This window comes from Sciurus vulgaris (assembly GCF_902686455.1).
Source record: "Sciurus vulgaris genome assembly, chromosome: 6".
NCBI classification, from domain to species: Eukaryota; Metazoa; Chordata; class Mammalia; order Rodentia; family Sciuridae; genus Sciurus; species Sciurus vulgaris.
This window is the reverse complement of record NC_136466.1, coordinates 34,362,612-34,390,323: the sequence shown is the minus strand read 5'-3', so window position 1 is coordinate 34,390,323 and position 27,712 is coordinate 34,362,612. Positions and strand designations below refer to the sequence as shown.

Genomic DNA, 27,712 nt, shown 5'->3' with positions numbered 1-27,712 from the left:
CACTTCTGCTTTCTTTTTAAGATTCATATCTCATCACTTCTTATAAAAGATTCTCTACAACTGTGCCATGCCACGTCTTTGCTTGTGGTTTCCCCTATTTAGAACACTCATTTCACCTTCTGAAGAATTGCTGCTATTATTCTAATTCTGGGCACAGATATTAATGTCTCTGGGACATTATCTCTGGTCTCTGCAGGCTCCCTTGGTGAGTCTTCAATCCTTTTCTCTGTAATCTCCTGTAAACCTCTAAGTTTGTTCTGCAACATAGTATCATCACTACTTACCTGGTTCTTTGTGAAAACCCACCTATAATTTTTCATTTGCTGCTTCCTTTAACTCCCAATTTCCTATCCCTCTCAGTTAATGACTCATTGAAGAGGGCCTATTTCTTTCATCCATACAATTTCTAGTGTCTAGGATAGAACCTGGCCCAAGCCTAGGCATAAACAAATGTTTACCATGTAAACCACTTCCAAAGTTCGTTTTTTTTTTTTTTTCTTTTGCAGTCTGAAATTGTAAAAACTAGAAAACCTCAAATGAGGACAATAAACTTCTACTTCATGAAGTGATTCCTTTTCAAGACTTTGCCACTGGTAATAGTTTCTTCTAAATATTGAATTTTTTCCAAACAATTGAGAAGTACAGCTCTAAACTTGACATGATTGTCAAAACAAACTAAAGTTCTTAAATTATCTAGCATCACTGTTCAGAGTATAGCAAGTATGGCTTCATAATAAATGTGATCTCAAAGCAACAAAGAAAAATGATTCTGTAAACAAAATTAGGAATTGTGTAGAAAATTTAAGTCTTTTAGGTATAGTTTATAAGTTACCAAAACCAAAAAAGGAACAGGTATTTTTCTCTTTTTTAATGAAAACCATGCAAAAATTTGACAATACGTTAGGAAAAGGTGAATTACAGACACTCAGAGGTAGCTCATAGTTTGTTTTCTTCTTTTATTTGGTCCTTTGCTCTAAAAATGCATATATTTTTAAGATCAATTCTTTCCTTTCCTATAAAAGTGTTAGTTGTAATAAATATGCTAGTAGTTTATACAGTTGCCATTCTAGTGAGAATCTCAGCACCCCTGAACCCAGATTTTTTTTTTTCATATTTACATGTTGCAGATCTTGTATTATGTTGATAAAGACAGGGTTGAAAAAAAACCCACCTTTTATCTTATAAATGGCTACTATTACGTCTGCAACTGTGAAATGTCTGTGAGGACATTTTAAAGAGTCAACGACAAGACAGTCTCAGTGGCATACCTGTGTAATTTCACCGACTTGGGAGGTTGAGGCAGGAGGACTGCCAAGTTCAAGGCCAGACTGGGCAATGTAGTGAGACCTTGTCTCAAAATTAAAAATAAAAAGGGCTGGAGATATAGCTCAGTAGTAGAGCACCCCTGGGTTCAATCCCCAGTATGGCTAAAAAGAAAAAAAGCGAATGACAGGTATGAAAAATTTCCTCATAATTATTACATACATAATTATTACATAGGTTTAATCCTTGGAATTTAATATTGGATGAAGACTCTATTAAAATAGTTTTTTCATATTCCTAATGTTCAATAAGTCAATCTCAAGTATGTATTCTCTGAGAAACTTTGGTTTAAGGCTTTTACACATGCATATCTGCTTTCAAGGAGTCCTCTTCAATGTGAATTTTATAATGATTTGTAAGGGATGACCTCTGGCTAAAGAGTTTCCCACATGCATTACACTCATACGGTTTCTCTCCAGTATGAATTCTTTGGTGTGCAATAAGTGAAGAGCTTTGTCTAAAAGTTTTCCCACATGTATTACATTTAAAGGGTTTTTCTCCTGTATGAATCCTCTGATGTTGAATAAGAGCTGCACTTTGGCCAAATGACATCCCACATTCCCCACACTGATAGGGTTTCTCTCCAGTATGGATTCTCTGATGATTACTAAGAGATGAGTTACACCTGAATGTTTTCCCACACTCATTGCATTTGTAGGGTCTTTCTCCGGTATGCATTCTCTGATGCTGAATGAGAGCTGAACTCTGCCTGAAGGCTTTCCCACACACTTTACATTTACATGGTTTCTCTCCAGTGTGAATTCTCTCATGAATGATAAGTGTTGAATGGGAACTTAAGGCCTTGCCACATTCATTACAATTATATAATTTCTCTCCAGTATGAATTATTCGATGTCTATTGAGTCGCGAAATAGAAGTGAAGCCTTTTCCACACTGATTACATCTATAGGGTTTTTCGCCGGTGTGAATTCGTTCATGTTGAATAAGTGATGCACTCTGACTGAAGGCTCTCCCACATTCACTGCATTTGAAAGGTTTCTCTCCAGTGTGAATTCTCTGATGATAACGAAGAGATGAACTAGACTTAAAGGTGTTGCCACATTCACTACACAAATAGGACTTCTTTCTGGGATGAATTCTCTGACACCCCGGGAGAGATGTGGATGGCTTCCTACCTGGATTATATCTATTGGGATTTTCTCGAGCATGAATTTTTTGATGCATAAAAAGGCCTGATCTTCGGCTAAAGGATTTACCGCATTCTTTACATCTATAGGATTTTTCCACAGTATGGGTTCTTAGGTGCTTACAAAGGGATGCACTATGACTGAAGGCTTTCCCGCATTCTTTACATATGTAGGGTTTCTCTCCAGTATGAGTTCTTTGATGTTGAATAAGACCTGAACTTTGGCTGAAAGCTTTCAAACATTCTTTACATTTAAATAATTTCTCTCCAGTGTGATTTTTCAGATGTTTACGAAGGGATGAATTGTGAATGAAAGCTTTTTCACATGTATTACACTTATAGCGTTTCTCTGCTGTCTTGCTTTTGGGTTGGTTAAGTAAATTTGCATTCTGTTTGAAACTATTTCTTTGTATTTCATATTTTAAGGGTGTTCTTTCTCTAGCAATCCTTTGTTTTTTAAACATGACTGATTTCAGGCTGAAGTTTTGGCCAAATTCCAAATTTTTATGGTTTCTGTCTACAGTAAGGATTTTCTTATGCGTAACTGAAAATATTTTTAAACTTTCATTGTTGTCTTGCTGTCTTTTTAACCTATTTTCAGGTATATAGGGTTTTTCTGATATGACATCCCAGGGTTCATCCCTTTTTAGTCTTTTCCTCCTCAGCCCTTGAAATATGTACTCTTTAGTTTGAGTTGACTTTGTGGTTTGAAGACTGTTCTTACATCCTGAAAAAAAAGAAAAGAAAGAAGTTGCCAACAATTGATGTGTTTGAGACTAGATTTACAGAGGGAATGTTAGTGATATCTAAATAAGGGTTTGCTACATGTCTAAAAGACACAAGCAAAAGGGAAAAACAGGAAAATGACACATAAAATAATAATGGATGGTGGCAGAAGTACTAGAGAAAAACAAAAGCCAAGGTGTAAGCTTGTTTACACAGGGCACGTGTGTTAAGAGTGATAAAGGGGAATGGAGGAAGGGACTAGAAGAGGCATATGAACTGGGCAATGTAGTTTGGTATCTAAAGCCTATGATGGAGCTGTACATTACCTTACTTCTGAAATTATTTCTAATCCTCAATGTCTTGACTCTCTTTCTTATATGTCAAACTCCTCTGGAGCAGTCAGATTAAGTACAAATGTTAACTGCTCTTTGCACCTTTTCACAACTCTGAGCCTCAGCAATCTATGCCTTTCCTTTATTGTAGCCCTTATAACAACAGAATCATGTGTCTCTTAATAATAACCTAGATGGTACAGGTTAATCACTTGATGTGACCTGTTGATGTGGTAAACATGAGATGATGAGGTTGCTGCCAGGGTACCACAGCCTACTTAAACTTTTCTATTTTCACAACTAAAAGCACACTGTAAAATAATAATCCAAAGCTGGGAGTGGAGGCACATGCCTGCATTACTAGGACTTGGGAGGTTAAGGCAGAAGGATTGCAAGTTGAAGGACAGCCTCAGTATCTTAGCAAGACCCTGTCTCAAAATAAATAACTAAATAAAAAGGGCTGGGAGTACAGCTCAGTGGTGCAGCCTCCCTGGGTTCAAACCCCAATATTGCCCCCCCCAAAAAAAAAAAAGTACAATGGCTATGATGTTACTAGATAAGAAATTAAATTTCCCACTTTGTAAAATAATCTTATGGGACCACTGTTGTGGCCCATCATTGACCAAAACATCATTAAATGATACACAACTCTTATTATTATCTTATTATATATATTTTTTATTATATATCTATAGATGCCAAGAAAGCCTTCAACGAAATCCTGCATTACAGATAATACAGTCAAAGAAACAGGAAAAGAAGGGATATTTCCACATTGTGGTACAGTTCACACACTTCAGCCCTAAAGCTAGTAACTTACATAGTGAAGAAACACTGGAGGTATTTCCAATATAATGAAAAACAAGGTAAGAACATCCGTTATTTCCCCTACTATTCAATGCTGTACTAGAAGTATTAACACAGCCAGACACAAGAAATCAATTAAGAGACATAAGGATGAGTAAAAGGTAAGTAAAACTACCTCCAGTTGTTGATGATATAGCACTAAGCCTGAAAAATCCCACAGAATCAATGGATAAAACTTATTCAGTGAAGCAGCAGCATGTGAAACTGACATACTAAAAAAAAAAAAAAAAAAAAAAAAAAGACTATTTACATTTACAAGGAATTAGAGGAATACATTTACAAGAAATATTAAAAAGTTATACAAGAAATATAACTATCTTGAAAGACTAAAGTATACCTGAAAAAAACGGGATGACCTCTCCTATTCCTGGATAGAAAAAACTGTTATAAAACTATGTGAATAAAGGCAGCAATTAAAGATAAGGATTTCTCAGCTCAGCTGACATTCTGGACCAGATCATTCTTTATTACAAGGAGCTGTTCTGCATATTGTAGGGTTTTTAGCAGAATATATGGCATCTACCACTAGAATCCAGTAGTGCCTTCTTCATACAACGCTCCTACACAGGTTATCATAAGCAAAAGTCTTTCAAGACATTGGCAAATGACATAAGAGCCCCTAGTACAGAACCACTAGTATCAATGAAAAAAAAAAAAAAAAAAAAAAAAAAGACCATGAGTTGATAACTGTTGAAACAGGTGATAGACACATGGGGATTCATTATATTATCTCCTTGTGTCTATCCTTCCTTGCAATAGGAGTAAAGTCCTTCTGATATTTTCAATTCAAATTTAGTATTATAGGTCTTGCACCTATCTTATTTTATTTTATATTTGCATCTCTTTTGTCTTGTGTTAAAAATGGGATTCTAATATGAACTAAACTATACATTTGTTTTCCCTATAATCTACATTATAATTTCAAAATAACCATAACTATTATTGCTAAAAATGATAATTAAGAACAATTTAAGCCAGGCACAGTAGTGCACACAGTAGGCACAGTAATCCCAGTGGCTCGGGAGGGAGGCTGAGGCAGGAGCATCATGATTTCAAAGTGAGCCTCAGCAAGGGTAAGGTGCTAAGCAACTCAGTTAGATCCTCTCTCTAAATAAAATACAAAATAGGGGTGGGGATGTGGCTCAGTGGTTGAGTATCCCTGAGTTCAATTCCTGGTTAAAAAAAAAAAAGAACAATTTAACATTTTAACATTTGTTGGCAATTCTTTTTGTCTTTATTACTCCACTGTGAAATTGAGCTAAATTGCAGTATTTTAAAGACACTTGAAGTGATTCTTCTCTGTTTAAGCCACTAACTTGAACCCCACAATGAGGTTCATGTTTCATTTTGTTCTCCAATTTTGGGGATTTCTTTATTATTTAATCATTTCACAATCATATAAGACATTTTCATACTTCCAGTTTAAAAACTATACACAAGGTGCCTTCAGAAAAAAATATATTTATCTTTGTCCTCTTTTTTTGTATTTACCTTGTAATTAGAGATGTGTATCATTCCTGTTTCTTATATAAAGGTGTGATACACACTGTTCTGCATTTCCTCCTTCATAACATATTCATAATATATTTATCCCCTTCATAATATATTCTGGAGATGGAGATTCTAGGGATCCAGATTCCCCTAGGGGAGTTTACAGAGGTCTATCTCTCATTTCTTTTTTCATGGCTGTATAAAATTTCATTGTGTTGATATACTAACCCAATTTCACTAAGGGACAATTGGGATAAATCTGATTTTAAAATATTCTATTATTGTTGTTATTGATATTAGTATTATTATTATTATTTTAGTATTGGGGATTGAACCCAGGGGTGCTTAACATTGAGCCACATCCCCAGCCCTTTAGTGTATTTTATTTAGAGACAGGGTTTTGCTGAGTTGCTTAGGGCCTCACTAAATTGCTGAGGCTGGTTTTGAATTTGCGATCCTCCTGCCTCAGCCTCCCAAGCCACTGGGATTATAGGCATAAGCCCCAGAACCTGGCTTAAATATTCTATTTTTATACATCTGGAATTTGCATCGTTATAGTGTAACAATTATAACAATGTACATTGTTACAGTGTTACAATGTAATATACATTGTCACAGTGACATCCTCTGTTGCACATATATCAGCACAGGGAACACTTCCTAATTCACTTTATGAAGCTAACATTACTCTGATATGACTATTACAGTATAATAAAAAACATCCACAGACCACTTCTCTTATGAATATAAATGTAAAAATCCTTAACAAAATATGAGCAAACAACCCAGCAATATATAAAAAGAATTATAGACCATGACTAAGTGTGCTTATTCCAGTGTTGTGAGGCTGATTCAACATTAAAAAAAAAAAAAGAAAGTATTCAACAATACTAATGAGCAAAAAAATCAAGATAACATTATTCTATTAATGTTAAAATAACATTATTCAATTAATGTATAAAAAAACATTTGACAAAATCCAGCCAGGTATGGTGATGCATACCTATAATCCCAGTGGCCCCAGAGGCTGAGGTAGGAGTTCAAAGCCAGCTTTAGCAATTTTGCAAGACCCTAAGCAACTCAGTGAGATCCTGTCTCTAAATAAAGTATAAAAATGGCTGGGTATATAGCTCTGTGGTTGGGTCTGGGCTCAATCTCCGGACCCAAAAAAACAAAACAAAACAAAACAAAACAAAAACAAAAACCCCAACAACAAAAAATTGACAAAATCCAACCAGCATTTATGATATAACCATATAAAATCCCCAAAATTGAGAACAGAGAAGTTTCTCAAATTAAGGACATCTGTAAACACTGATAGCTAATATACTTACTGGTGAAACATTGAATGCTTTCCCTTAAAATTGGGAGCAAGGTAAGAATGTCTGCTATTACCACTTTTTTTTCGGGGGGGGGGGGGGTGTGGGAGGAGGGGTTACTGGGGATTGAACCTAAGGGTACTCTACCACAGAGTTACATTCCTAGCTATTTTTATTTTTATTTGAGACAGGGCCAGGCTGGCCTCAAATTTGTGATCCTCTTGCCTCAGTCTCCTGAATTACTGGGATTATAAGCATGTGCCATTAGTCCTGACTTGCTTTTACCATTCTTATTCAGTGTAATTGGCAAGAAAATAAAAGACACGTACACACGCATATGTGTGTATATATCATAAAGGAAGAAACTGTCCCTACTTGTAGGTAACTATGTTAAAAATCCTAAGAAATCTATAATACATTACCTACAAGGAAGATTGCAGGGACAACCTTCTATTAACATAGAAAAATCAATTATATTTCTACATAATAGCAATGAACAAGTGGGCACTAAAATTAAAACTATGAACATTTATAATTGTTCAAAAACACTTGCAAGTGAATTTAACAAAACACATGTAGCACTCACATGATAAAAATTACAAAACACCAATGAAAAATTTAAAAAACTAAAGAAGTAGACATGCCATGTGCATGGATTAGAACATTCACCATAATAAATATCTAAAATGCCCCCAAATGGATATATGGGCTTACTGTAATTCCTTCCAAAATCCAAGCAAAAAAAATTTTTTTCTTTGTAGACATTATTCCACAATTTGTATAAGAAAGCAAAGAAACTAGAAGAGCTAAAACAATTTTGGAAAATAATATACTGAGAGCAACCACTATATACAATAAGGCCTACATACAGCTATAGTGATCAACACTGTATGGTGTTGGCAGAGGAACAGACATATAGATCAACTAGATAGAAAAGAAAACCCAGAAATAGATATCCTACCAAATATGTCTAACTGCTTTGTGACAAAGATACTAACGAATTCTGTGGAGGAAAAATAGCTTCTTCAACAAATAATGCTGGTTCAATTGAATGTACACAGCAAAAAAAAAAAAAAAAAAAAGCAAAAAAAAACCCAAAAAACAAAAAAACAAAACCTCAACATAATCTCACATTTAATAATAATTTAAAAAATTTAGGAAGGGTCATGAATATAAATGTAAAATGTAAAATTTTAACACTTTTAAGAAAAAACAAACAAACAAGAAAATCTTCCAGATGTAAGAACAGGCAGTTTTTACACTTGATACCAAAAGGACAATTCATAAAAGGAAACACTGATAAATTTAACCTCATCAAAATTAACACTTTTGTTCTACAAAAGGCTCAGTTAACAGGATGAAAAGGCAAACTACAGACTTAAAGAAAATATTTGCAAACTATACAACTGAAAAATTACTACTATTAGGAAAATAAGAATTCTCAAACTCGACAGTAAAACAATTAAACAAAATCCCCAAACAACTTAATTACAAAGTGGACAAAAAAGATGAACAGATATTTTACCAAAGAAGATATACAAATGGCAAATAAGCACATGGAAATATGTTGAGTTCAACATCAACAGACACTCGGAACATACAAATGAAAATCTCTATGTATTTCACCATATTCTCATCAAAATGGCTAAAATAAAAAGTAGCGATGTGGTAAAATGTTAGCAAATATGCAGCAAAACTGCATTACTCACATGTTGCTAGTGGAACATAAAATGGCACAGCCATTCTCAACACAATTTACCATGTCTTTCAAAACTATACACAATGAAATATTACTTGGCCATAAAGAAAAATAAAATTATGACATTTGCTGGTAAATGGGTGAAGTTGGAAAATATTATGCTAAGTGAAACAGGCCAAGCCCAAAAACCCAAAGGCCGAATGTTTCCTCTGATACGTAGATGATGATACATAATGCGGGGGCGGGGGGTGGCTGGGGGAAGAGAAGAATGAAGGAACTTTGTATGGTGTAGAGGAAAATGGGGTGGGAGGGGGTGGAGGATGGAAAGATAGTAGAATGAAACAGACAGTATTACCCTACATATATTTATGATTACATGAATGGTGAGAATCTACCTTGTGTACAACCACAAAAATGAAAAGTTGTACCCCATTTGTGTACAATGAATCAAAATGGAGTCTGTAAAAATAAAAAAATTAAACAAAACAAAACAAAAATCTAAACATTCAACTACCATTATGACCTAACAATTGCACTCTTGGACAAAAAATAAAAACTTATGTACTTTTGTGTAAAAACCTGTACATAAATGTTTATAGCAGCTTTATTAGTAACTGCCCCAAACTGGATGTCCTTTGACAAGGGAATGGTTCTACAAACTGTAACATAGCCATTCCATGATATTCTACTCGGCGATCAGAAGGAATAAAGTACTGATGCACATACCACATGGATGAATCTCCAGAGAATGATGCTAAGTGCATGTGTGGGGAGCTAACCCCAAAGGCTGTAAACACTGCATTATCCCAATTATATGGCTTTTCTTTTCTTTTCTTTTTTTTTTTTCTTTTTTGTGGTATTGGGGATTGAACCTAGAGCCACATGCATGCTAGGTAAGTGCTCTACCATAGAGTTACATCCCCAGCCACATATAGCAGTTTTGAAAGGACAAAATTATACAAATAGAGAACACCTAGTTATTAGGGATTAAGGTTGAGAGAAGATGGGGAATAGGGACAATAAACAAGAAGGAAATAGGTGTGTCTAAAAAAGGTATGAGGAGGAATCCTTGTGGGGACTGAGGAATTTTTCAGTATCTTCATTTCTTCATGGTATCAATGTCGATATCTTGGTTGTGATACAATGTTATACTATGGTTTTAGAACTGGGTATAAAGGATATGGAATCCCTCTGCACCACTTTTTATAACTGCATATAATCAACTGCCTCAAAATAAACTTTTTTTTAAAAAAGTAAAATGACCCCCCACCAAAAAAGCATAAATTTCCATCTTTCAAATTAGACCTCCTTCCAGATAGTATCAACTCCTTGAATGATAGCACTGTCTATCCAAGAAAAAGCCAGAAACCAAGCAAGAATCCCCGATAACTTCATTTCACCTATTTTCCATATATGATCCAAGACCTGCTGCTTTTATCTCCCAACTGTTTCTGGATTGGTGTCCCATCACCAGTAATCTAGTGTAAGTCATTCCTGCATTCACTGTGTAAGTGGAGGCCTATCCTGGCCAGCCACCCAGGTGTTGTATTGGAGAAAAGGGAATGAAACAGGAAAACACTGCATAAGGTAGCCTATGATGCAAAGGAAGCAAAAGATCATTAATAATACTAAAATATTAATAGCATGCAGAAGGAAAACAAAGCATACTAAGAGGATAAAAATGTGGAGAAATGGAGAGTTGTTTTAGAAGCACTATCTGAGAAACCCCTGCAAACACAAAGAAGTAAGTTATCTGGACTTGGGGTCAACAGAAAGAATGGTCTCCAAAAAGAGAAAAAAATGCAGAGGCCCTGAGGTGGCAGTCAGCATGGTTAGGGCTCTCAAATGAAGGGCAGGGTGAGAGGAGATAAAGGTGAAGAGATAGCTGGGGCCAGAATAAGATCTCTGACGGTTGTGATGAGGACTCTGGATTGTGCTCCTTCTGGTGGAAGCCACTAGGGATTTTGTGCATGGGAATAATACAGCATGATTTTCTTTTTAAATAGATCCTTCTGGCAGCTACAAGGAGATGTGGTGGTAGGAAGGGAAGTACAGGGCCTGTTTACTGGTCTTTGTTGGAGGATAGGAGGACAGGAACAACACTCACAGAAATTAAAAAGGGCTGCTGAGTACCGCGTACTCTCTTTGGCCTTGTAAGAACAGTCACTTTAAAACCATTACAGGCTATTTCACTGGGGTTGCTATTGAACCCTGTGACGCCTTGAAGAAATTGGGACATTTGCTTCCTTCATGGCAATGCTGCCCCAGCAAACTTCATAGAGGATATCAGTTAGAGGATATCATTGGAAGGAATTAATTATTATTATTATTTCTGGAATTTAAAAAAAAAGAACTTACAAAATATTTTCACGTTTGGGTATGAACCAAACTTAAGAGATGGACAAGTTGGTTTAACCCCATTGTTCTTAGTATATCTATTCCAGAAAAGTACAACCTCAAGTGCTTATGCTTTGGGCTCATTTCTTAACCAAGAGAGCCAAATGAGAGATGCAGACACTCCAAGCCACGTCCTTCCATCTCTCAATGTAAAACTTACAAACCCAGGGATGTCGCATGTTGTTTTTCTTCAAGTTTGTTTTGATTTTTTCCTCTTTGTGAATAGTTCTGAAGTGAAAATAATTTCGTATATTTTGTGGTAACTGGAGGTTCTAGGGAGTTCTGCTCTGGGAGCATGAGTTTTTTTTGCTACTGCCTGTTCAAGGGTTAGGATTTTAGTTCTGGTCCACAGTTAATAATCTGAGGTACTTCAAAGAACATCCAGGTCCTTCAACTGTGCTCCTGGGGCGTGAGCTCTTGTCAGGAAGGGATATTCTGAGGTTACTAGAGTCAAGGTGGATGGCAGCCTTGCTTGGGATACAGCATGGCTGAACTCACATCAGGTCCCCTAGGACTCCCATCTGACATACTCCTTTTTTTTATCTTTAAATATCTTTTTAGATGTTGATAGACCTTTATTTTATTCATTTATTTATATGTGGTGCTGAGAATCGAACCTGGTGCCTCACACACGCCAGGCAAGTGCTCCACCACTGAGCCACAACCCCAGCCCTGACATACACCTTTGAGGAAAGAAAGGAGGGCCATCCCTTAAGAGGAATGGAGCAAAAACAACTCTAGTCGCCCACCGCTTTCACTCAGTAATGTGCTAACAGTTTTCCATCAAGGGCAGCTGTACAGAGCTGAGGAGCGGGGAGCTGAATGAATACATGAAAACACAGCCCTTATCAGAAATAACAAGAAGAGGCCGCCATTTTCAGACAACAGCCAGGCCCTACAGCACCCCTGGCCAGACTGACCGAGTCCCATCTCTAGGATCCCTCAGTCCAACCGATCACTCCCTGCCTCTGGGGCCCTCACATCAACTGACTGCTCCCTGCCGCCAGGACCCCCAGACCAATTGACTGCATCCTATCACCGGGACCCCAGACCAACTGATTGCACCCGGCCTCCTGGATCCCACAACCACACCAAACACACCCGACCTCCAGGACCATTGCCGGACCAACTGCATCCTGTCTCCAGGACCTCCAGCTGACCACGTCCACCCCTGAGCTGCAGCTCCCCATTTGCCAATACATTTCGAAGCCAGAGCGGCCATCTTGGATAATCCTGAAAGCCTAGCTCCGATGTTCGGGTGGGGCAAATCCCATCCCGAGATGCCTGCTGGAGGCTTGAAGCTCATTGTCAGGCACCTCTCATACATCAGGCTACTGAACACTGGGAGGTTTCATTAGTATATGTCTATTATACAGTAGATTTTCTTTTTTCTCCTTTTTTAAAAAAAAAATTTAAGTTTTTATTTCTTTACGTTTCTTGCTTTCTTTTCCTTCTGTTTACCTGTTCCCTCAGAGTCGCTTTCTCCCTTATTTACATGACGTTATTGTTCCCATAGGGGCTATTTGGTCTAGGATTGCATAGTGTCTGAATTGGGCACTGCTAATATTGATCTCCCCTTAAAGAAAGGGTTTTGGAAACCTATAGGGCCACTATAAGCCTATAGGGGAAAATCTGCAATACCCCAGATCTGCAGCGCTAGAGGGGAAGATACATGAACAACATGAAAAAACAAGGGAAGAAAATGATCCAAACAAATCTAGATTCTATAGTAATAGAATCCAATAACAGTATGTTAGAAGAAATGTCAGAAAAGGACTTCAGATTATACATGATTAAGATGATTCGCGAAGCAAAGGATAAGATAAGAGAGCAAATGCAGGCAATGAATGATAATACCAATAAGCTGAAAGAGCACCTGCATATGCTCCTCCCAAACTGAACCAGGAGGACATACACAATTTAAACAGATCAATATCAAGCAATGAAATAGAAGAAGCCATTAAAAATCTACCATCCAAGAAAAGCCCAGGACCAGACGGATTCTCAGCCGAGTTCTACAAGACCTTCAAAGAACTCATTCCAATACTTCTCAAAGTATTCCAGGAAATAGAAAAGGAGGGAACCCTACCAAACTCATTCTATGAAGCTAGTATCACCCTCATACCCAAATCAGGCAAAGACATATCAAGGAAAGAAGATTTTAGACCAATATCCTTGATGAATATAGATGCAAAGATCCTTAACAAAATATTGACAAACCGTATCCAAAAACATTTTAAGAAAATTGTGCACCACGATCAAGTGGGGTTCATCCCTGGAATACAAGGATGGTTTAACATCCGTAAATCAATAAATGTAATCCATCATATCAATAGACTTAAGCATAAGAATCATATGGTTATTTCAATTGACATAGAAAAAGTATTTGACAAAATACAACACCCCTTCATGCTCAAAACACTAGAAAAAATAGGGACAGTAGGAACATACCTGAACATTGTAAAAGCTATTTATGCTAAGCCCATAACCAACATCATTCTTAATGGAGAAAAACTGAAACCATTCCCTTTAAAAATGGGAACAAGACAGGGATGTCCTCTTTCACCACTTCTATTCAACATTGTCCTTGAAACTCTAGCCCAAGTAATTAGGCAGACTAAAGAAATTAATGGGATACAAATAGGAAAAGAGGAACTTAAGCTGTCACTATTTGCTGATGACATGATTCTACATTTAGTGGATCCAAAAAACTCCTCCAGAAAACTTCTAGACCTCATCAATGAATTCAGCAAAATAGGCTATAAAATCAACATGCATAAATCTAAAGCATTTTTATACGCAAGCGATGAAACATCTAAAAGGGAAATGAGGAAAACAACTCCATTTGCAATAGCCTCAAAAAAAAAAAATCAAATACTTGGGAATCAATCTAACCAAAGAGGTAAAAAATCTCTACAATGAAAACTACAAAACATTGAAGAAAGACATTGAGGAAGACCTTAGAAGATGGAAAGATCTCCCATGTTCTTGGATAGGCAGAATTAATATTGTCAAGATGGCCACACTACCAAAAGTGCTATACAGATTCAATGCAATTCCAATTAAAATCACAATGATGTACCTTACAGAAATAGATCAAGCAATCATGACATTCATCTGGAAGAATAAGAAACCCAGAATAGCTAAAGCAATCCTTAGCAGGAAGAATGAAACAGTGGGTATCGCAATACCGGAACTTCAACTATACTACAAAGCAATAGTAACAAAAACGGCATGGTATTGGCACCAAAATAGACAGGTAGATCAATGGTACAGAATAGAGGACATGGACACAAACCCAAATAAATACAATTTTCTAATACTAACAAAGGTGTCAACATCATTCTTAATGGAGAAAAACTGAAACCATTCCCTTTAAATATGGGAACAAGACAGGGATGTACTCTTTCACCACTTCTATTCAACATTGTCCTTAAAACTTTAGCCAGAGCAATTAGACGGACCAAAGAAATTAAAGGAATATGAATAGGAAAAGAACTCAAACTATCCCTATTTGCTGATGACATGATTATATATTTAGAGGAACCTGGAAATTTGACCAGAAAACTTTTAGAACTCATAAGTGAATTCAATAAAGTAGCGGGATATAAAATCAATGCTCATAAATCTAATGCTTTTTTATTCATAAGTGATGAATCCTCAGAAAGAGAAGTTAGGAAAAGTACCCCATTCACAATAGCCTTGAAAAAAATAAAATACTTGGGAATCAGTCTAACCAAAGAGATGAAAGACCTCTACAATGAGAACTACAGAACACTAAAGAAAGAAAGAAAACCTTAGAAGATGGAAAGATCTCACATGTTCTTAGATAGGCAGAATTAATATTGTCAAAATGGCCATACTACCCAAAGTGCTATACAGATTCAATGCAATTCCAATTAAAATCACAATGACGTACCTCACAGAAATAGAGCAAGCAATCATGAAATTCATCTGGAAAAATAAGAAACCCAGAATAGCTAAAGCAATTCTTAGCAGAAAGAGTGAAGCAGGGGGTATCGCAATACCAGAACTTCAACTATACTACAAAGCAATAGTAACAAAAACAGCATGGAATTGGTACCAAAATAGACAGGCAGATCAATGGTACAGAATAGAGGACACGGACACAAACCCAAATAAATACAATTTTCTCATACTAGACAAAGGGGCCAAAAATATGCAATGGAGAAAAGATAGCCTCTTCAACAAATGGTGCTGGGAGAATTGGAAATCCATATGCAACAGAATGAAACTAAACCCATATCTCTCACCATGCACGAAACTAAACTCAAAATGGATTAAGGACCTCGGAATCAGACCAGAGACCCTGCAGATTATAGAAGAAAAAGTAGGTCCAAATCTTCACCTTGTTGGTCTAGGACCAGACTTCCTTAACAGGACTCCCACAGCACAAGAAATAAAAGCTAGAATCAACCACTGGGATAGATTCAAACTAAAAAGCTTTCTCTCAGCAAAGGAAACTATCAGCAATGCGAAGAGAGAGCCTACAGAGTGGGAGAAAATCTTTGCCACTCATACTTCAGATAGAGCACTGATTTCCAGAATGTATAAAGAACTCAAAAAACTCTACACCAAGAATACAAATAACCCAATCAACAAATGGGCTAAGGAAATGAACAGACACCTCACAGAAGAAAATCTACAAGCAATCAACAGATATATGAAAAAATGTTCAACATCTCTAGTAGTAAGAGAAATGCAAATCAAAACCAGCCAAAGATTCCATCTCACCCCAATTTGAATGGCGATTATCAAGAATACAAGCAACAATAGGTGTTGGTGAGGATGTGGGGAAAAAGGTACACTTACACATTGCTGGTGGGGCTGAAAATTAGTGCAGCCACTCTGGAAAGCAGTGTGGAGATTCCTTAGAAAACTTGGAATGGATCTACCATTTGACCCAGCTATCCCACTCCTCGGCCTATACCCAAAGGACTTAAAATCAGCATACTACAGAGATATAGCCACATCAATGTTCGTAGCTGCTCAGTTCACAATAGCTAGATTGTGGAACCAACCTAGATGCCCCTCAATTGACAAATGGATAAAGTAACTGTGGTACATAAATATATATACAATGGAAAATTATTCAGTCTTAAAGTATAATAAAATTATGGCATTTGCAGGCAAATGGATGAAATTGGAGAATATCATGCTAAGTGAGATAAGCCAATCTCAAAAAACCAAAGGACAAATGATCTCGCTGATAAGTGGATGATGACACATAATGGGTGGTAGGAGGGGGGCAAGAATGGAGGAAGGAGGGACTGTATAGAGGGAAAAGAGGGGTGGGAAGGGTGGGGGGGGAGAGAAAAATAATAGAATGAGTCGAAAACTATTACTCTATGTAAATGTATGATTACACAAATGGTATGCCTCTACTTCATGTACAATCAGAGAAACAAGATGTATCCCATTTGTTTACAATAAAAAAAAATAAAAAGAAAAAAAAAAAAAAAAAAAGAGTAAATAGAGCAGGATTTAGTTAAGCAAGAAGAGTCCTGCCATGGGGGAAATACCAATAGCAGAAAAACCCATATTGGTGTGCCATTTTAGAAGTTTATATATGGTTCTGGTCAAGAGAATGGAGCACAATGTATGTAAAATAGGCCTTGACAGAGTATCAAGGCTCTTGTCTTCCTTTCCATCTGGGTTGACCCCCATCTTCTTCCTCTAACTTCCATTTGGATTCACCCCCACCCTTAGGTTTGCTACCTCTGGGACAAAGGAGTTGGCTGGAAGTGTTCCCACAGGGGTGCCTCAAGGTCTTTTATAACTGAAATAGGCCTTGATGATGCTCATTAATATGCCTCCATGTATGGTTCCTGTGTTTGAATAAGTCTGACCATTGATATTCTTATTCATTTCCTGTGCTGAAGAAGTTACTCTAACTGCTGTTAGAAGGGGAGCTTCTTTTTGGATTCCATGTTGTAAGGCCATTTTCTCCCCCATCAATTCTTGAGGCCTGAGATCCCTAAAGGAAGTTTCCCAACCAACACTCCAAGCTGTACTCTCTTCTCAACCAGCCTATAGTGAATCCTGGGTGCCTGAATCTGCCCACTTACCGAGAGAGGAGTCTCCAGGACTTTCTTTCTCTAACTTCCAGGGATCTTCTCCTTGCTGCAACAGGGAGATCACCTTTGGTTTGGTAAATGGGGGTCCTGCTCACAGACAAAATAAAAAGTAAGTACACACGTAAGTAAAAAGACTTGGTCATATTTTGATACATAATATCCTACATCTGAGAATGATACAAAGATCTTCTATGGGATGCTTAGGATATACCCCAAAGATGTTAAGGATGTGTTAAGTAAAAAGTAAGTGATTTATAGAACAAGATTTTGGTAAAATTCATTGTATGTAAGGGAAATATGATAAACAGGAAGATTCAGCTTTCTATAGAAAATGTTAGATATATGGACTGAATTAAAACTTATAAGCAGGTATCTATGGGAAAGATTATGTACCAAGTACCTTGTTTAAAGTAAAAAACAAAACAAAACACTGTCTGATTTCTTTTCAGAGACAGTGTTAATAGTGTTCATCTAGCTGGAAAAGAGAAGCAGGGAGGGGAAGTGGTAGTTTAGTGAGGAAGGCTGAGATGTGCCTCTGCTCAGGGATGAGCAGACCACAAAAAAAATCACAGGAAAGGGCTGGGGTGCACTCGCCTAGCACATGTGAGGGTTTGATCTTCAGCACCACATAAAACAATGAATAAATAAAATAAAGGTACTGTGTCCACTTACAATAAAAAATAAATTTAAAAACTCATAGGAAAATGTTGCCTCAACTGTGAAGGAATTTCTAATGTGAAACTGTATTGATGGAGGTGGATAATCAACACCAACCCCCTTCACTCCTGGGTTTCAATATTTATGGAGATCAGATTTGAATAATCCTAAGGCAAAATTCAGCTAAACTTTTTTGATGACTCCCAGCTTTTATTCAGGGAATCAAGTGCTGAGATCTCCCCATTTCTGAACTGTGTCCACAGGGCATTTCCTTACCCAGTGAGGTCAGGTTACTATAGTTCTCCAGCATCACCTCCCGATACAAGCTTCTCTGAGAAGGATCCAGCTTTCTCCACTCATCCCGAGTAAAGAGCACAGCCACATCCTCAAATGTTACTGATACCTGTTAAGAACAAGCCACTCAAGTTCACCTAGGACCAGCCTTCGCACAGTGTGTAAATGGTGGAAATGAAGGTAAACAGGCTACCATGAAATTCTGCTGATACTATTCAAGGTTCTCAAGAGGGCATTCATTCGTTTAATGAATATTCATCCAGTGACAAAAACAGAGCAGCAGGAAGTAGGAACCTGGTCTTGCGTTAACTACTATGAGAGGTGTATAGAAGGATTAATGTAATCAGTGAAAGTGTTAATGAGAATAATCCTTCTGATGAAGATTTGATAATACCTATTAAAAAGCTTAGAAATGTATATCTTCTTAACTCATCAATTACCATATTTGTACTATAAAGAAGAGTGCACAAAATTGCAAGCATAATGATATTTATCATGGTGGAAATAACCTAAATGCTACACACTAAGTAAAATAAGGTAGTGTTGTCTTAAGCTCAAGGCTAGCAATTATGAAAATTAATATAACTTCCAGATATTAAATGATTTCTATGGGCCAAGAACTGCTCTGAGAGCTTTATGTTAATCTTCTGTGTATAATCTATTTGATGTTCACCACAATCCTATGAAGAAGGAACTACCATTGTCCTCACTAAACATAAGGAAAAAACAAAGGTACAGAGAGGATAAGTCTGCCTTGGCCCTTGGCCCTTGGCCCATGTCCCATGTTCTTGCCCACAGAGTAATATAATAGGAGGGCAATGTGTAAGCCCTAGAAAAAACACTGTGAAGCACACAACTTCCACCTGACCCTTCTCTAGTCCTGCTCCTAGTTGCAGTGACAAGCTGACCATGGCTGGAGGCTCTGGATAGCATCAGGATAGGGGCTGAAGATTAAGTGGGTCAATGATTTATCAATGTGCCTACACAAAGTAGTCTGCATAAAAAACAAAATGGCAGAATTCAGAATCTGAAAGCTGAATATATGGAGGTTCCTGGAGACTGGCACACCCAGAGAGGGTGTGGAAGCTCTGTATCTCTGTCCCATACCTTACACTGTGTACGTTTTCATCTGTAATCCTTTGTAATACTTTTTATAGTAAACTGGTAAATGTGTTTCCCTGAGTTCCGTGAACTGATCAAGTAAATTAATCAAGTCAAAGAAGGGGTCATGGGAACCCCAATTTGTAGACAGTACTGGAGGCCCAGACTTGCAACTGGGATCTGAAGTAGAAGATAGTCTTGTGGGACTGAGCCCTCAACCCGTGGGATCTCATACTACCTCCAGGTAGACAAAGTCAGAATCACACTGAATTAGAGGATGCTCAGTTGGGGTCCACCACTGCAGCATTCCTTACTTGGTGAGTGATGAAAAACTACCACACTCCTGGTATCAGAATAGTGTGGTGAGATTATAACATAAGAAACTGAATTTTTCTGCTCATATACATATTTATTCTCTGAGCTTTTTCTGATGAGCATATAATAAAAAGATAATTTAATGATATATGGAAGGAATATAATACAGAATCTTTGCCCTCAAAGAATTTAATAATACAATTAGCAGACAAGAAAAATGCATGAAATAATGCACGATGAAAACAAAAAGCTATGTAGCAGGACCATATGCCATCTCCTGGTTCAATGTCCGCTTTAGAAACAAGGAGAATAAGATTCAGGGCAGCCCAAACTCCAGGTCACATGTTTTCCTGGTGGCAGCAGCAAAACCATAACTAAAGTTTCCAACTGTGAACCCAGTACTCTCTTCGATCTTTTACACATCAAACTGTGTGGTACTGACACATGGGCAGCAGGCAGGAATGAGATGTGGTAGGAGATTCACTCACACATGGGGATAGAATAGGTTCTGGGCAGGAGAGTAACCTGGCTCTGGGGGAATGGAATAGGAAAGGCTTAAAGAATACAGAACAGCTCAAATACACAATGGCAGGTACTGGTTGTTGCCTGAGAAAATCAAATCCCATGATGCTTGTTGGTCCAAAGATAATTCCATATTACTAAAGTGCCCTGGTAATATATGCCTGGGTCCATGTTCTGAAAGATGTACTAGAAGCTAGATGGTCCAAGAATGGATTGTGTCACAAACTTGGGTTTGTGAACCTTGGTTTCCTCATATGTATGTAAAACGGGGACACTAACTGCTGTGCTGTTGTGAAAACAATAACAAATGTAAACATGCCAGACAATCAATAAACATCAAGTATTAGAGACAGATGATGATGAGCAGAGAAAGGGCAGTATTTTCTGGGTCCTGGAAACACTGTATAGCCCTTTCTATCTATTAACATTAATATTTTTATTAACATAGTATCATTCAGCTACCACAATAACCACACACAATGAGCTGTTACCATGTGTTCCACCCTGATCTAAACACTTTCTATGCACTAACTCATGTCTTCCTCTCACCTACACAAGGAGGAAGGCATGGTTGCTATTTATTTTATTGGTGAGGAAACTGAGGCACTGAGAGGTGGAATTATTTTTGCCCAAGGCCAGTTAAAATCTGGCTATCTGGCTTGAAAGTCCCACTTTCTAACTACTGCATGCTCTATTTCTCCACCATCAATAACTCACAGACCCTCCTTGTGCTTCCTGAGGAGTCTCCTCTTTGCCCTCAGAGAAAGAGATCCCTCCTCCTGTGTCCCCTGCAACACAGCTATCCTTTGTTCAAAGATCATGTCACCTGGATGGGGTGCTTCCCCCATACCCCCAACACAGGGCTGAAAATGGAAAGTTGAGATCAGTTTTCAGAAGGGTAGAGGCAAAGCACTTGATCTTCAGAGTAGAGAGGGAGAAAAAATTTAAAACTATGGGCTGGAGAAGCCTGGGAGAAATATCAAGAGGATGCTCAGGGTTGAATAGAAAAAGAAAAACATTTTGCTAAGGGTAGGGAGGAAGACAAGGATGAGTGAAGCATTTAGGGCCAGAGAGGAATTTTATCAAGCTGTGCATGTTTACTCTGTCCCTAGTGATATAAAGTTACATGGCATCTTACCAGTCAAATTAGTGATCACACAGCAGACTGAGATGAGTGAATAAAAGTATCAAGAAAAAAATGAGCACTGGACATGTGTTCATATGGGTGTGGGGAGTATTCCCTACAGAAATCTATCACCCGTAAAGGTGCATCAGCTCCCCTAAATTCAAAGAACTTGGACTCCAAAACCTAGTGAAGTTTGTATTGGTTACAGAACTTCAGTTGAGAGGGATTAAAAAACAACCAACCAACAAGAAAATCCATCCACTAAGAACTGATATGGCAATGACCTCACCTGAGACCTTGATTCCCTTTGCTCAGGAGCCATGTTCTCTTTAGGGGCTCTTCCCCTGCCAAGATGGGTGCTGTCTCCAGAAGGTAGATCTAAGAGAAGAAAAAGTTACCACGAGGAAGACCTTCAGCTTTGCACCCCTCAGAATCAACAATTCTGACTCCACGTGCCTTTAGAGGAATGTCGGAGGAGCTGGGAGTGGACAGGATCAGAGACATGGGCTGGTGTCCTTTTCCAGGGCTTGATTCTTCATGGCTCTGAGAATTTTCAGAAGCAAGACTTGGGAGAAGGGGGACTGGTGGTCTCCACCACAGCAGGGACTCACTGAGCCTCACCAAGTGCCAGGCACCAATAGCCTTACATTATTTAGTCCCACATCACCAGGTAGCATTACCAGCACACCATTTTATGGATCAGAAGAGTAAGAACACAGTGGGGCCAACTGCTCCAGTTCCCACAGCCAGTGAGGAAGGGACCAGGATTCCGAGCCCTGAGCATTCGCTCTCATATCACTGGCGCCCCCTGCGCAATTTCCCTTCACCTCAAGCTTTTTCCAGTTTCTTTGCTTACAGTTTTAGAGAAAACTGTTGCCGAAAAAGGAAAACTGTGACTTTCCTATGGAAAGGGGCGGGAAGTGGGCATTGAAACCAAAGACCTGGATACTAGTCCTGGCTGTGCCAACAGGGAGTCGAGCACCGCGCTCCTGGGTTAAGCAGGTCACAACGCCTACCACCGCACAGAGCTGAGGCCATCGGGACTAAGCGCATTTTCTCACGAGTTCACGGAAGCCGGCAGCGAACCCAAACGACGGGCAGGGCAGGGCAGGGAACGCGCTGTGGACAGACCTGGGGAAGCAGGAGGTGGGACAGCTGCAAACCTGGGCCAAGTGCCCCACCTGACACGCCTGGGGCGACGTCACAGGACGGCTGGTGGAGGCAGGCAATAGGCGCCGGGGTGTCGCCCGTCCCACAATGGCTTCTCCGCGCACCTCGCAGGCCTGTTCCCCACGCCAGGGCGCCGCATCCTCCCGAGGCCCGGGTCCGCCTCCCGCCGCCCTTGCTGCTCACCTCCCCAGGCTCGGGGCTGCTGGGGCGATGCCTCGCCAGGCCGCGCTCCGTAGGCGGGAGGCTCCGGAACCGACCCGCCCGCCAGCAGCCTGGCGTCCCGACCCCGCTAACGAGCGACCTCCGCTCTACAGCCGGGAACCCGGTCGCAGACACTCCGCGGTCCCGAAGGTCCAGGAGGGAGGGCCGGAGTGGGAAGGGACGGCCGCTAACGCCTCTGGGAAATGTAGTCCACCTGAGGATTCTGGGAAGTGTAGTTTTCTGTTTGTCTTTGCTGATGAGCCCTGCGGTGGGGTGCCCAGACCCCAGCAGAGCTTCCCCAAGGGCTTTTGAGTTTGTTTACACCCTCCGTGAACTTCAGGACCGTGGTTACAGAGATCTTCCAGAAGGGAAGGGAGGTTCCATGTGGGCATTGTCTTGTAGCTCTGCATCTGTCTAAATGATGGTGAGGACACTACATAATAGCCAGGAATAGACCCATATCCCATGCAGTTATTCAGTTAATGGGTACAGAACACTTGCTATGTGACAAGAACTACTGGAAGTGGTTTAAAATACTCAGCAATAAAAAGGAAGCTCATTGCCCTGGAGAATTTTCTTAAGGGTATAGGAAGCAGACAATAAGCCATGAATATATATTATATAGCATTTTAGAGGATAAATATTATGGGGAAAAGCAAAAAGAAGGTCAACATCCCTTATCAATTTAGATGCAAAATTCTTCAACAAGATAGCAGCAAACTCAATCCAGCATTTAAAGCAGATTAAATACCTTAACCTTCTGGACTTCTTTCCAGAATGAAGAATGGTTCAACATTGGGAAATCAATGTAATACATCATATTAATAGAATAAAAGGGAAAAGTCCCTACATCATCATCTCAACTAATGTAGTAAAATCAGTTGACAAAACCCAACACCTTTTCATGATTAAAAACAAACAAATAAACTAGGAATCTTCCTTAACATAATAACATGCCATATATTAAAAACACAGCTAAAAAGAATGAAATCTTTCTCCTAAAATCAGGAACAAAACAAGGATGGCTATTTCTGTCTCCTATTTGTAACAGTGGTCTACATTATGCTTTGAATATAGCCCTTGCTACTCTGCCACTGCAACAGATTTTTTTTTTTTTTTCACATAAGGGAGTTTATTAAGCAAACAGAGTGTCTCCCTGCATGGTAAGAGAGAAAATGAGAGGAAAAGAGAAAGGAAAGAGAAAGGGCACGTGCTAGAAAGGGTGGAAAGAGAAGAGGAGCCGGATTTATTTTTTGGATTATCTTTTTTTAAAATTTATTTTTATTGTAAACAAATGGGATACATGTTGTTTCTCTTTGTACATGGAGTACAGTATACCATTTGCATGTTCATACATTTACATAGAGTAATGATGTTTGATTCACTCAGTTATTTTTTTCCTTCCCCCCACCCCTCCCACCTCACTTTTTCCTCTATACAGTCCCTCCTTCCTCCATGCTTGCCCCCCTCCTACCCCCCATTATGTGTCATCATCCACTTATCAGTGAGATCATTCGCCTTTTGTATTTTTGAGATTGGCTTATCTCACTTAGCATGATATTCTCCAATTTCATCCATTTGCCTGCAGATGCCATAATTTTATTATTCTTTATAGCTGAGTAATATTCCATTGTCTATATATACCACAGTTTCTTTATCCATTCATCAATCGAAGGGCATCTAGGTTGGTTCCACAGTCTGGCTATTGTGAATTGAGCAGCTATGAACATTGATGTGGCTGTATCTCTGTAGTATGCTGATTTTAAGTCCTTTGGATATAGGCCAAGGAGTGGGATAGCTGGGTCAAATGGAGGGTCTATTCCAAGTTTTCTAAGGAATCTCCACACTGCTTTCCAGAGTGGCTGCACTAATTTTCAGCCCCACCAGCAATGTATGAGTGTACCTTTCTCCTCACATCTTCTCCAACACCTATTGTTGCTTGTATCCTTAATAATCGCCATTCAAATTGGGGTGAGATGGAATCTTAGTGTAGTTTTGATTTGCATTTCTCTTATTACTAAAGATGGTGAACATTTTTTCATATGTTTGTTGATTGCTTGTGGATCTGTCTGTTCATATCCTTAGCCCATTTGTTGATTGGGTTATTTGTATTCTTGGTGTAGAGTTTTTTGAGTTCTTTATACATTCTAGAAATTAGTGCTCTATCTGAAGTATGAATGGCAAAGATATTCTCCCACTCTGTAGGGAGAGCTGGATTTTTTAGACATGTTTCTTTCTCTTCCTCCCTCTCTGCTCTTCCCTAATCTCTTCCCCTCCCTAATCTCAGGGTAAACAGGATTATCTTTCTTCCTCATTCTAGACAGAGTTATCTGTCCTTGAGCACTCACCCACCATAGGAGTAAAGCAATCCATACTTTGGGGATGGCACCAGAAGATCTCAGAAATGACTGTCTCCTAAATGACAAGTGAATTACAACTCCAACAGAGAACATGTGGAATGCAGCCTTGGAATCACCTCTTTAAAGGCTCCCTGTCCGGATGTGAAATTGGCATTTAATCTTCTATCCAGGCAGTACCATTATTAAACTCTGTGTCATGTTTGTTTGTTGATATTGTCTGTGAATAATGATAATTTGTTTCTTCCTTTCCAATCCTGGATTTTACTTCTTTTCCTTGCCTTATTGTATAGTTTCTATTGAATGTTGAACGTAAGTAGTGACACAGGACATTCTTGTCTCAATACTAATCTCAGCTTTTCACATTTTATCATTAAGACTGATGTTTGGGGGCAGGGTTGTGACTCAGTGGTAGAGCACTTGCCTAGCAATATGTAAGGCATTGGGTTTTATTCTCAGCAGCACATATAAATAAATGAATAAAATGAAGCTCTATCAACATCTTAAAAAGATTAAAAAAGAAAAGAGTGATATTTGTAGCTGGGCATGGTGGCTCAGGCCTGTAATCCCAGTGACTGGGGAGGCTGAGGCAGGAGGATCATGAGTTCAAAGCCAGCCTCAGCAATTTGTGAGACCCTGTCTCAAACAACAACAACAACAACAACAACAACAACAACACATAAAAAGGGTTGGGAATGTTCAGTCCCTGGTACAAAGAAGAAGAAGAAGAAGAAGAAGAAGAAGAGCAGCAATGTTCGTTGTAGAGTTTTCAATACCCTTCATTGGAATATGAAAACTCACTCCTAATCTCTCAAAGTATGGAATTCTAAAAACAGCAATCACTGTTGTTCATGTAGAAGTCCCTTAACACCTGAAATATTTTAATTCCAAAATGAAGGAAAATCTGCTAATTCCACAGTTAGTTATGTAGAAGTTGGGTTTCAGTTCTCCTATTTGGAGAAATAGACTTAATATTCAGAAATCATAAGTGTGCATTGGTATAGACTCAACAAATGCTCATTTTGTGATTGGAGCTGTTGGGCTCAGAATCCTTTGAGAAAACCTAGATTCGAATGATCCAGTCAAAGGAAACAACCTATTGATGATCCAATCAAATGACAATTTGTAATTGCTGATGCAATTAGGCAGATATAATTAAGTCCTAAAACCTTGAATTAGTCAACAGGACAGAAGTCCTGGATGCTAGATGAGCCTATCCATTTCAGTCAGGTAGGTAAGATATGTCCTCTTTTGTAGGGCAAGATACTAATTAGTCTTTGTCTCCAGAGTAAAGAAGGATAACAAGGAGCTGAAGAACCTTCAGAAAATGCTGGAGAATGAAGCCAGGACTCTAGGTTGCAGGTAGAGATGCTGGAAGCCCTGCAGGAGCCCATGGCTGGCCCATGTGAACTGCTGCCCATCCAGTAGGAATAGCAGAAGCGTGTGGGGAAGGAGATGGAGAGGGAAGTGGTGGTCTTGCAGGAGGAAGTTAGGGAAGTTCTGCCCCAGACTGTGTGCTGATCCTGCCACACATTTCCAGATGCTTTGGCCCAACCCCACCACCATCCTGCAGAACTCACAGGATAAAGATGGAGAGATGTCTGTGGAGTAAAGCCTCCTTTGTCAGTAGGTCCTGGTTTTCTGATCTTGTAAGTGTTAAGGAGAGACGTTAATGGACACACCGGCTACGACCAGGGGGCAGCAATCCTAGGCATCCCATACATAGATCTGGAAGACAACTGACCCTGCACCTGGGCCATCCAGCTCTTCCTTTCTGAACCACATGATACTGAGGACAATAGTGACAGCTACTGTCATTTGCTACCCATACATATAGTAAAGGGTAACATACAAATACACAAGAACAACACAGCAGCCAGAACAGTCCCCAGATCAGTGATGTCATGTTGTACCCAATCCTCAGACATCCAGGGGAGCTCAGTGTGGACAAAGGCTCTTTAACCAACCTGGGCTAGGGATAGTAGACCTTTACAGTGCTGATGATCAAGGCTGAATAGGGATATGGGCATGAAGGCAAGAGGAGCAGGAAGGAGTAGACACATGTCTCTTCAAGTGAATCAACTGTTATTTGTAAACTCAAGGATGGATGTAAATAGTCAGTATAAAAACTGGTTCTTGGTGCCAGATCCCTCGCTGCCTGTTACCCAGGGAGAAAGGAGGAACAGAAAATTCTACTCTCAACTATTTGGCATTTTTAGAGTGGGTAGCATCAGTGCTACTCTCTCCTTTCTCACTTGTAGAACATATTGTCTTACACTTGCCAGGAAGATCCCTTACTTTGGTGTGACATTAGTGTTTGTGGGTTAATAGTATGTGTATGGACAACTGCTTGTGAATAAAGTTACACCAATCCCAGTAATGGGATAATATTCACATATTAGAACTGTCCTGGCAAATGACTTGTGCACCTATTGTGCTATTATAATCTGGGTTGGGTCAAGTAAGCTCTTGTTTGGTGCAGTTATTGTTCAAATAAAAATATTTAGAGGGCTGGGGCTATAGCTCAGTTGGTAGTGTACTTGCCTCGTAAGCACAAGGCCCTGGGTTCA

General features: G+C 39.0%; 2 protein-coding genes and 1 pseudogene across 3 annotated transcripts in view; 1 reads left to right on the top strand and 2 right to left on the bottom strand.

Moving 5' to 3' along the window:
* Window positions 1–27,712, top strand: part of LOC306663696 (platelet-activating factor acetylhydrolase IB subunit alpha-like) — a 428,586-nt pseudogene that overhangs the window by 36,296 nt on the left and 364,578 nt on the right. The gene's annotated exons all lie outside the window — the stretch shown is intronic.
* Window positions 1–27,712, bottom strand: part of ZNF879 (zinc finger protein 879) — a 261,034-nt gene that overhangs the window by 157,049 nt on the left and 76,273 nt on the right. The window lies entirely within an intron of this gene.
* On the bottom strand, window positions 569–26,960 carry LOC306664278 (uncharacterized protein; the record flags this gene model as incomplete). Its single annotated transcript, XM_079145119.1, has 6 exons — window positions 569–3,197; window positions 17,391–17,486; window positions 18,333–18,459; window positions 21,704–21,792; window positions 22,596–22,981; window positions 26,887–26,960. 6 exons carry the CDS (start codon window positions 26,958–26,960, stop codon window positions 1,621–1,623), a joined length of 2,349 nt encoding a protein of 782 aa, XP_079001245.1. The 3' UTR covers window positions 569–1,620.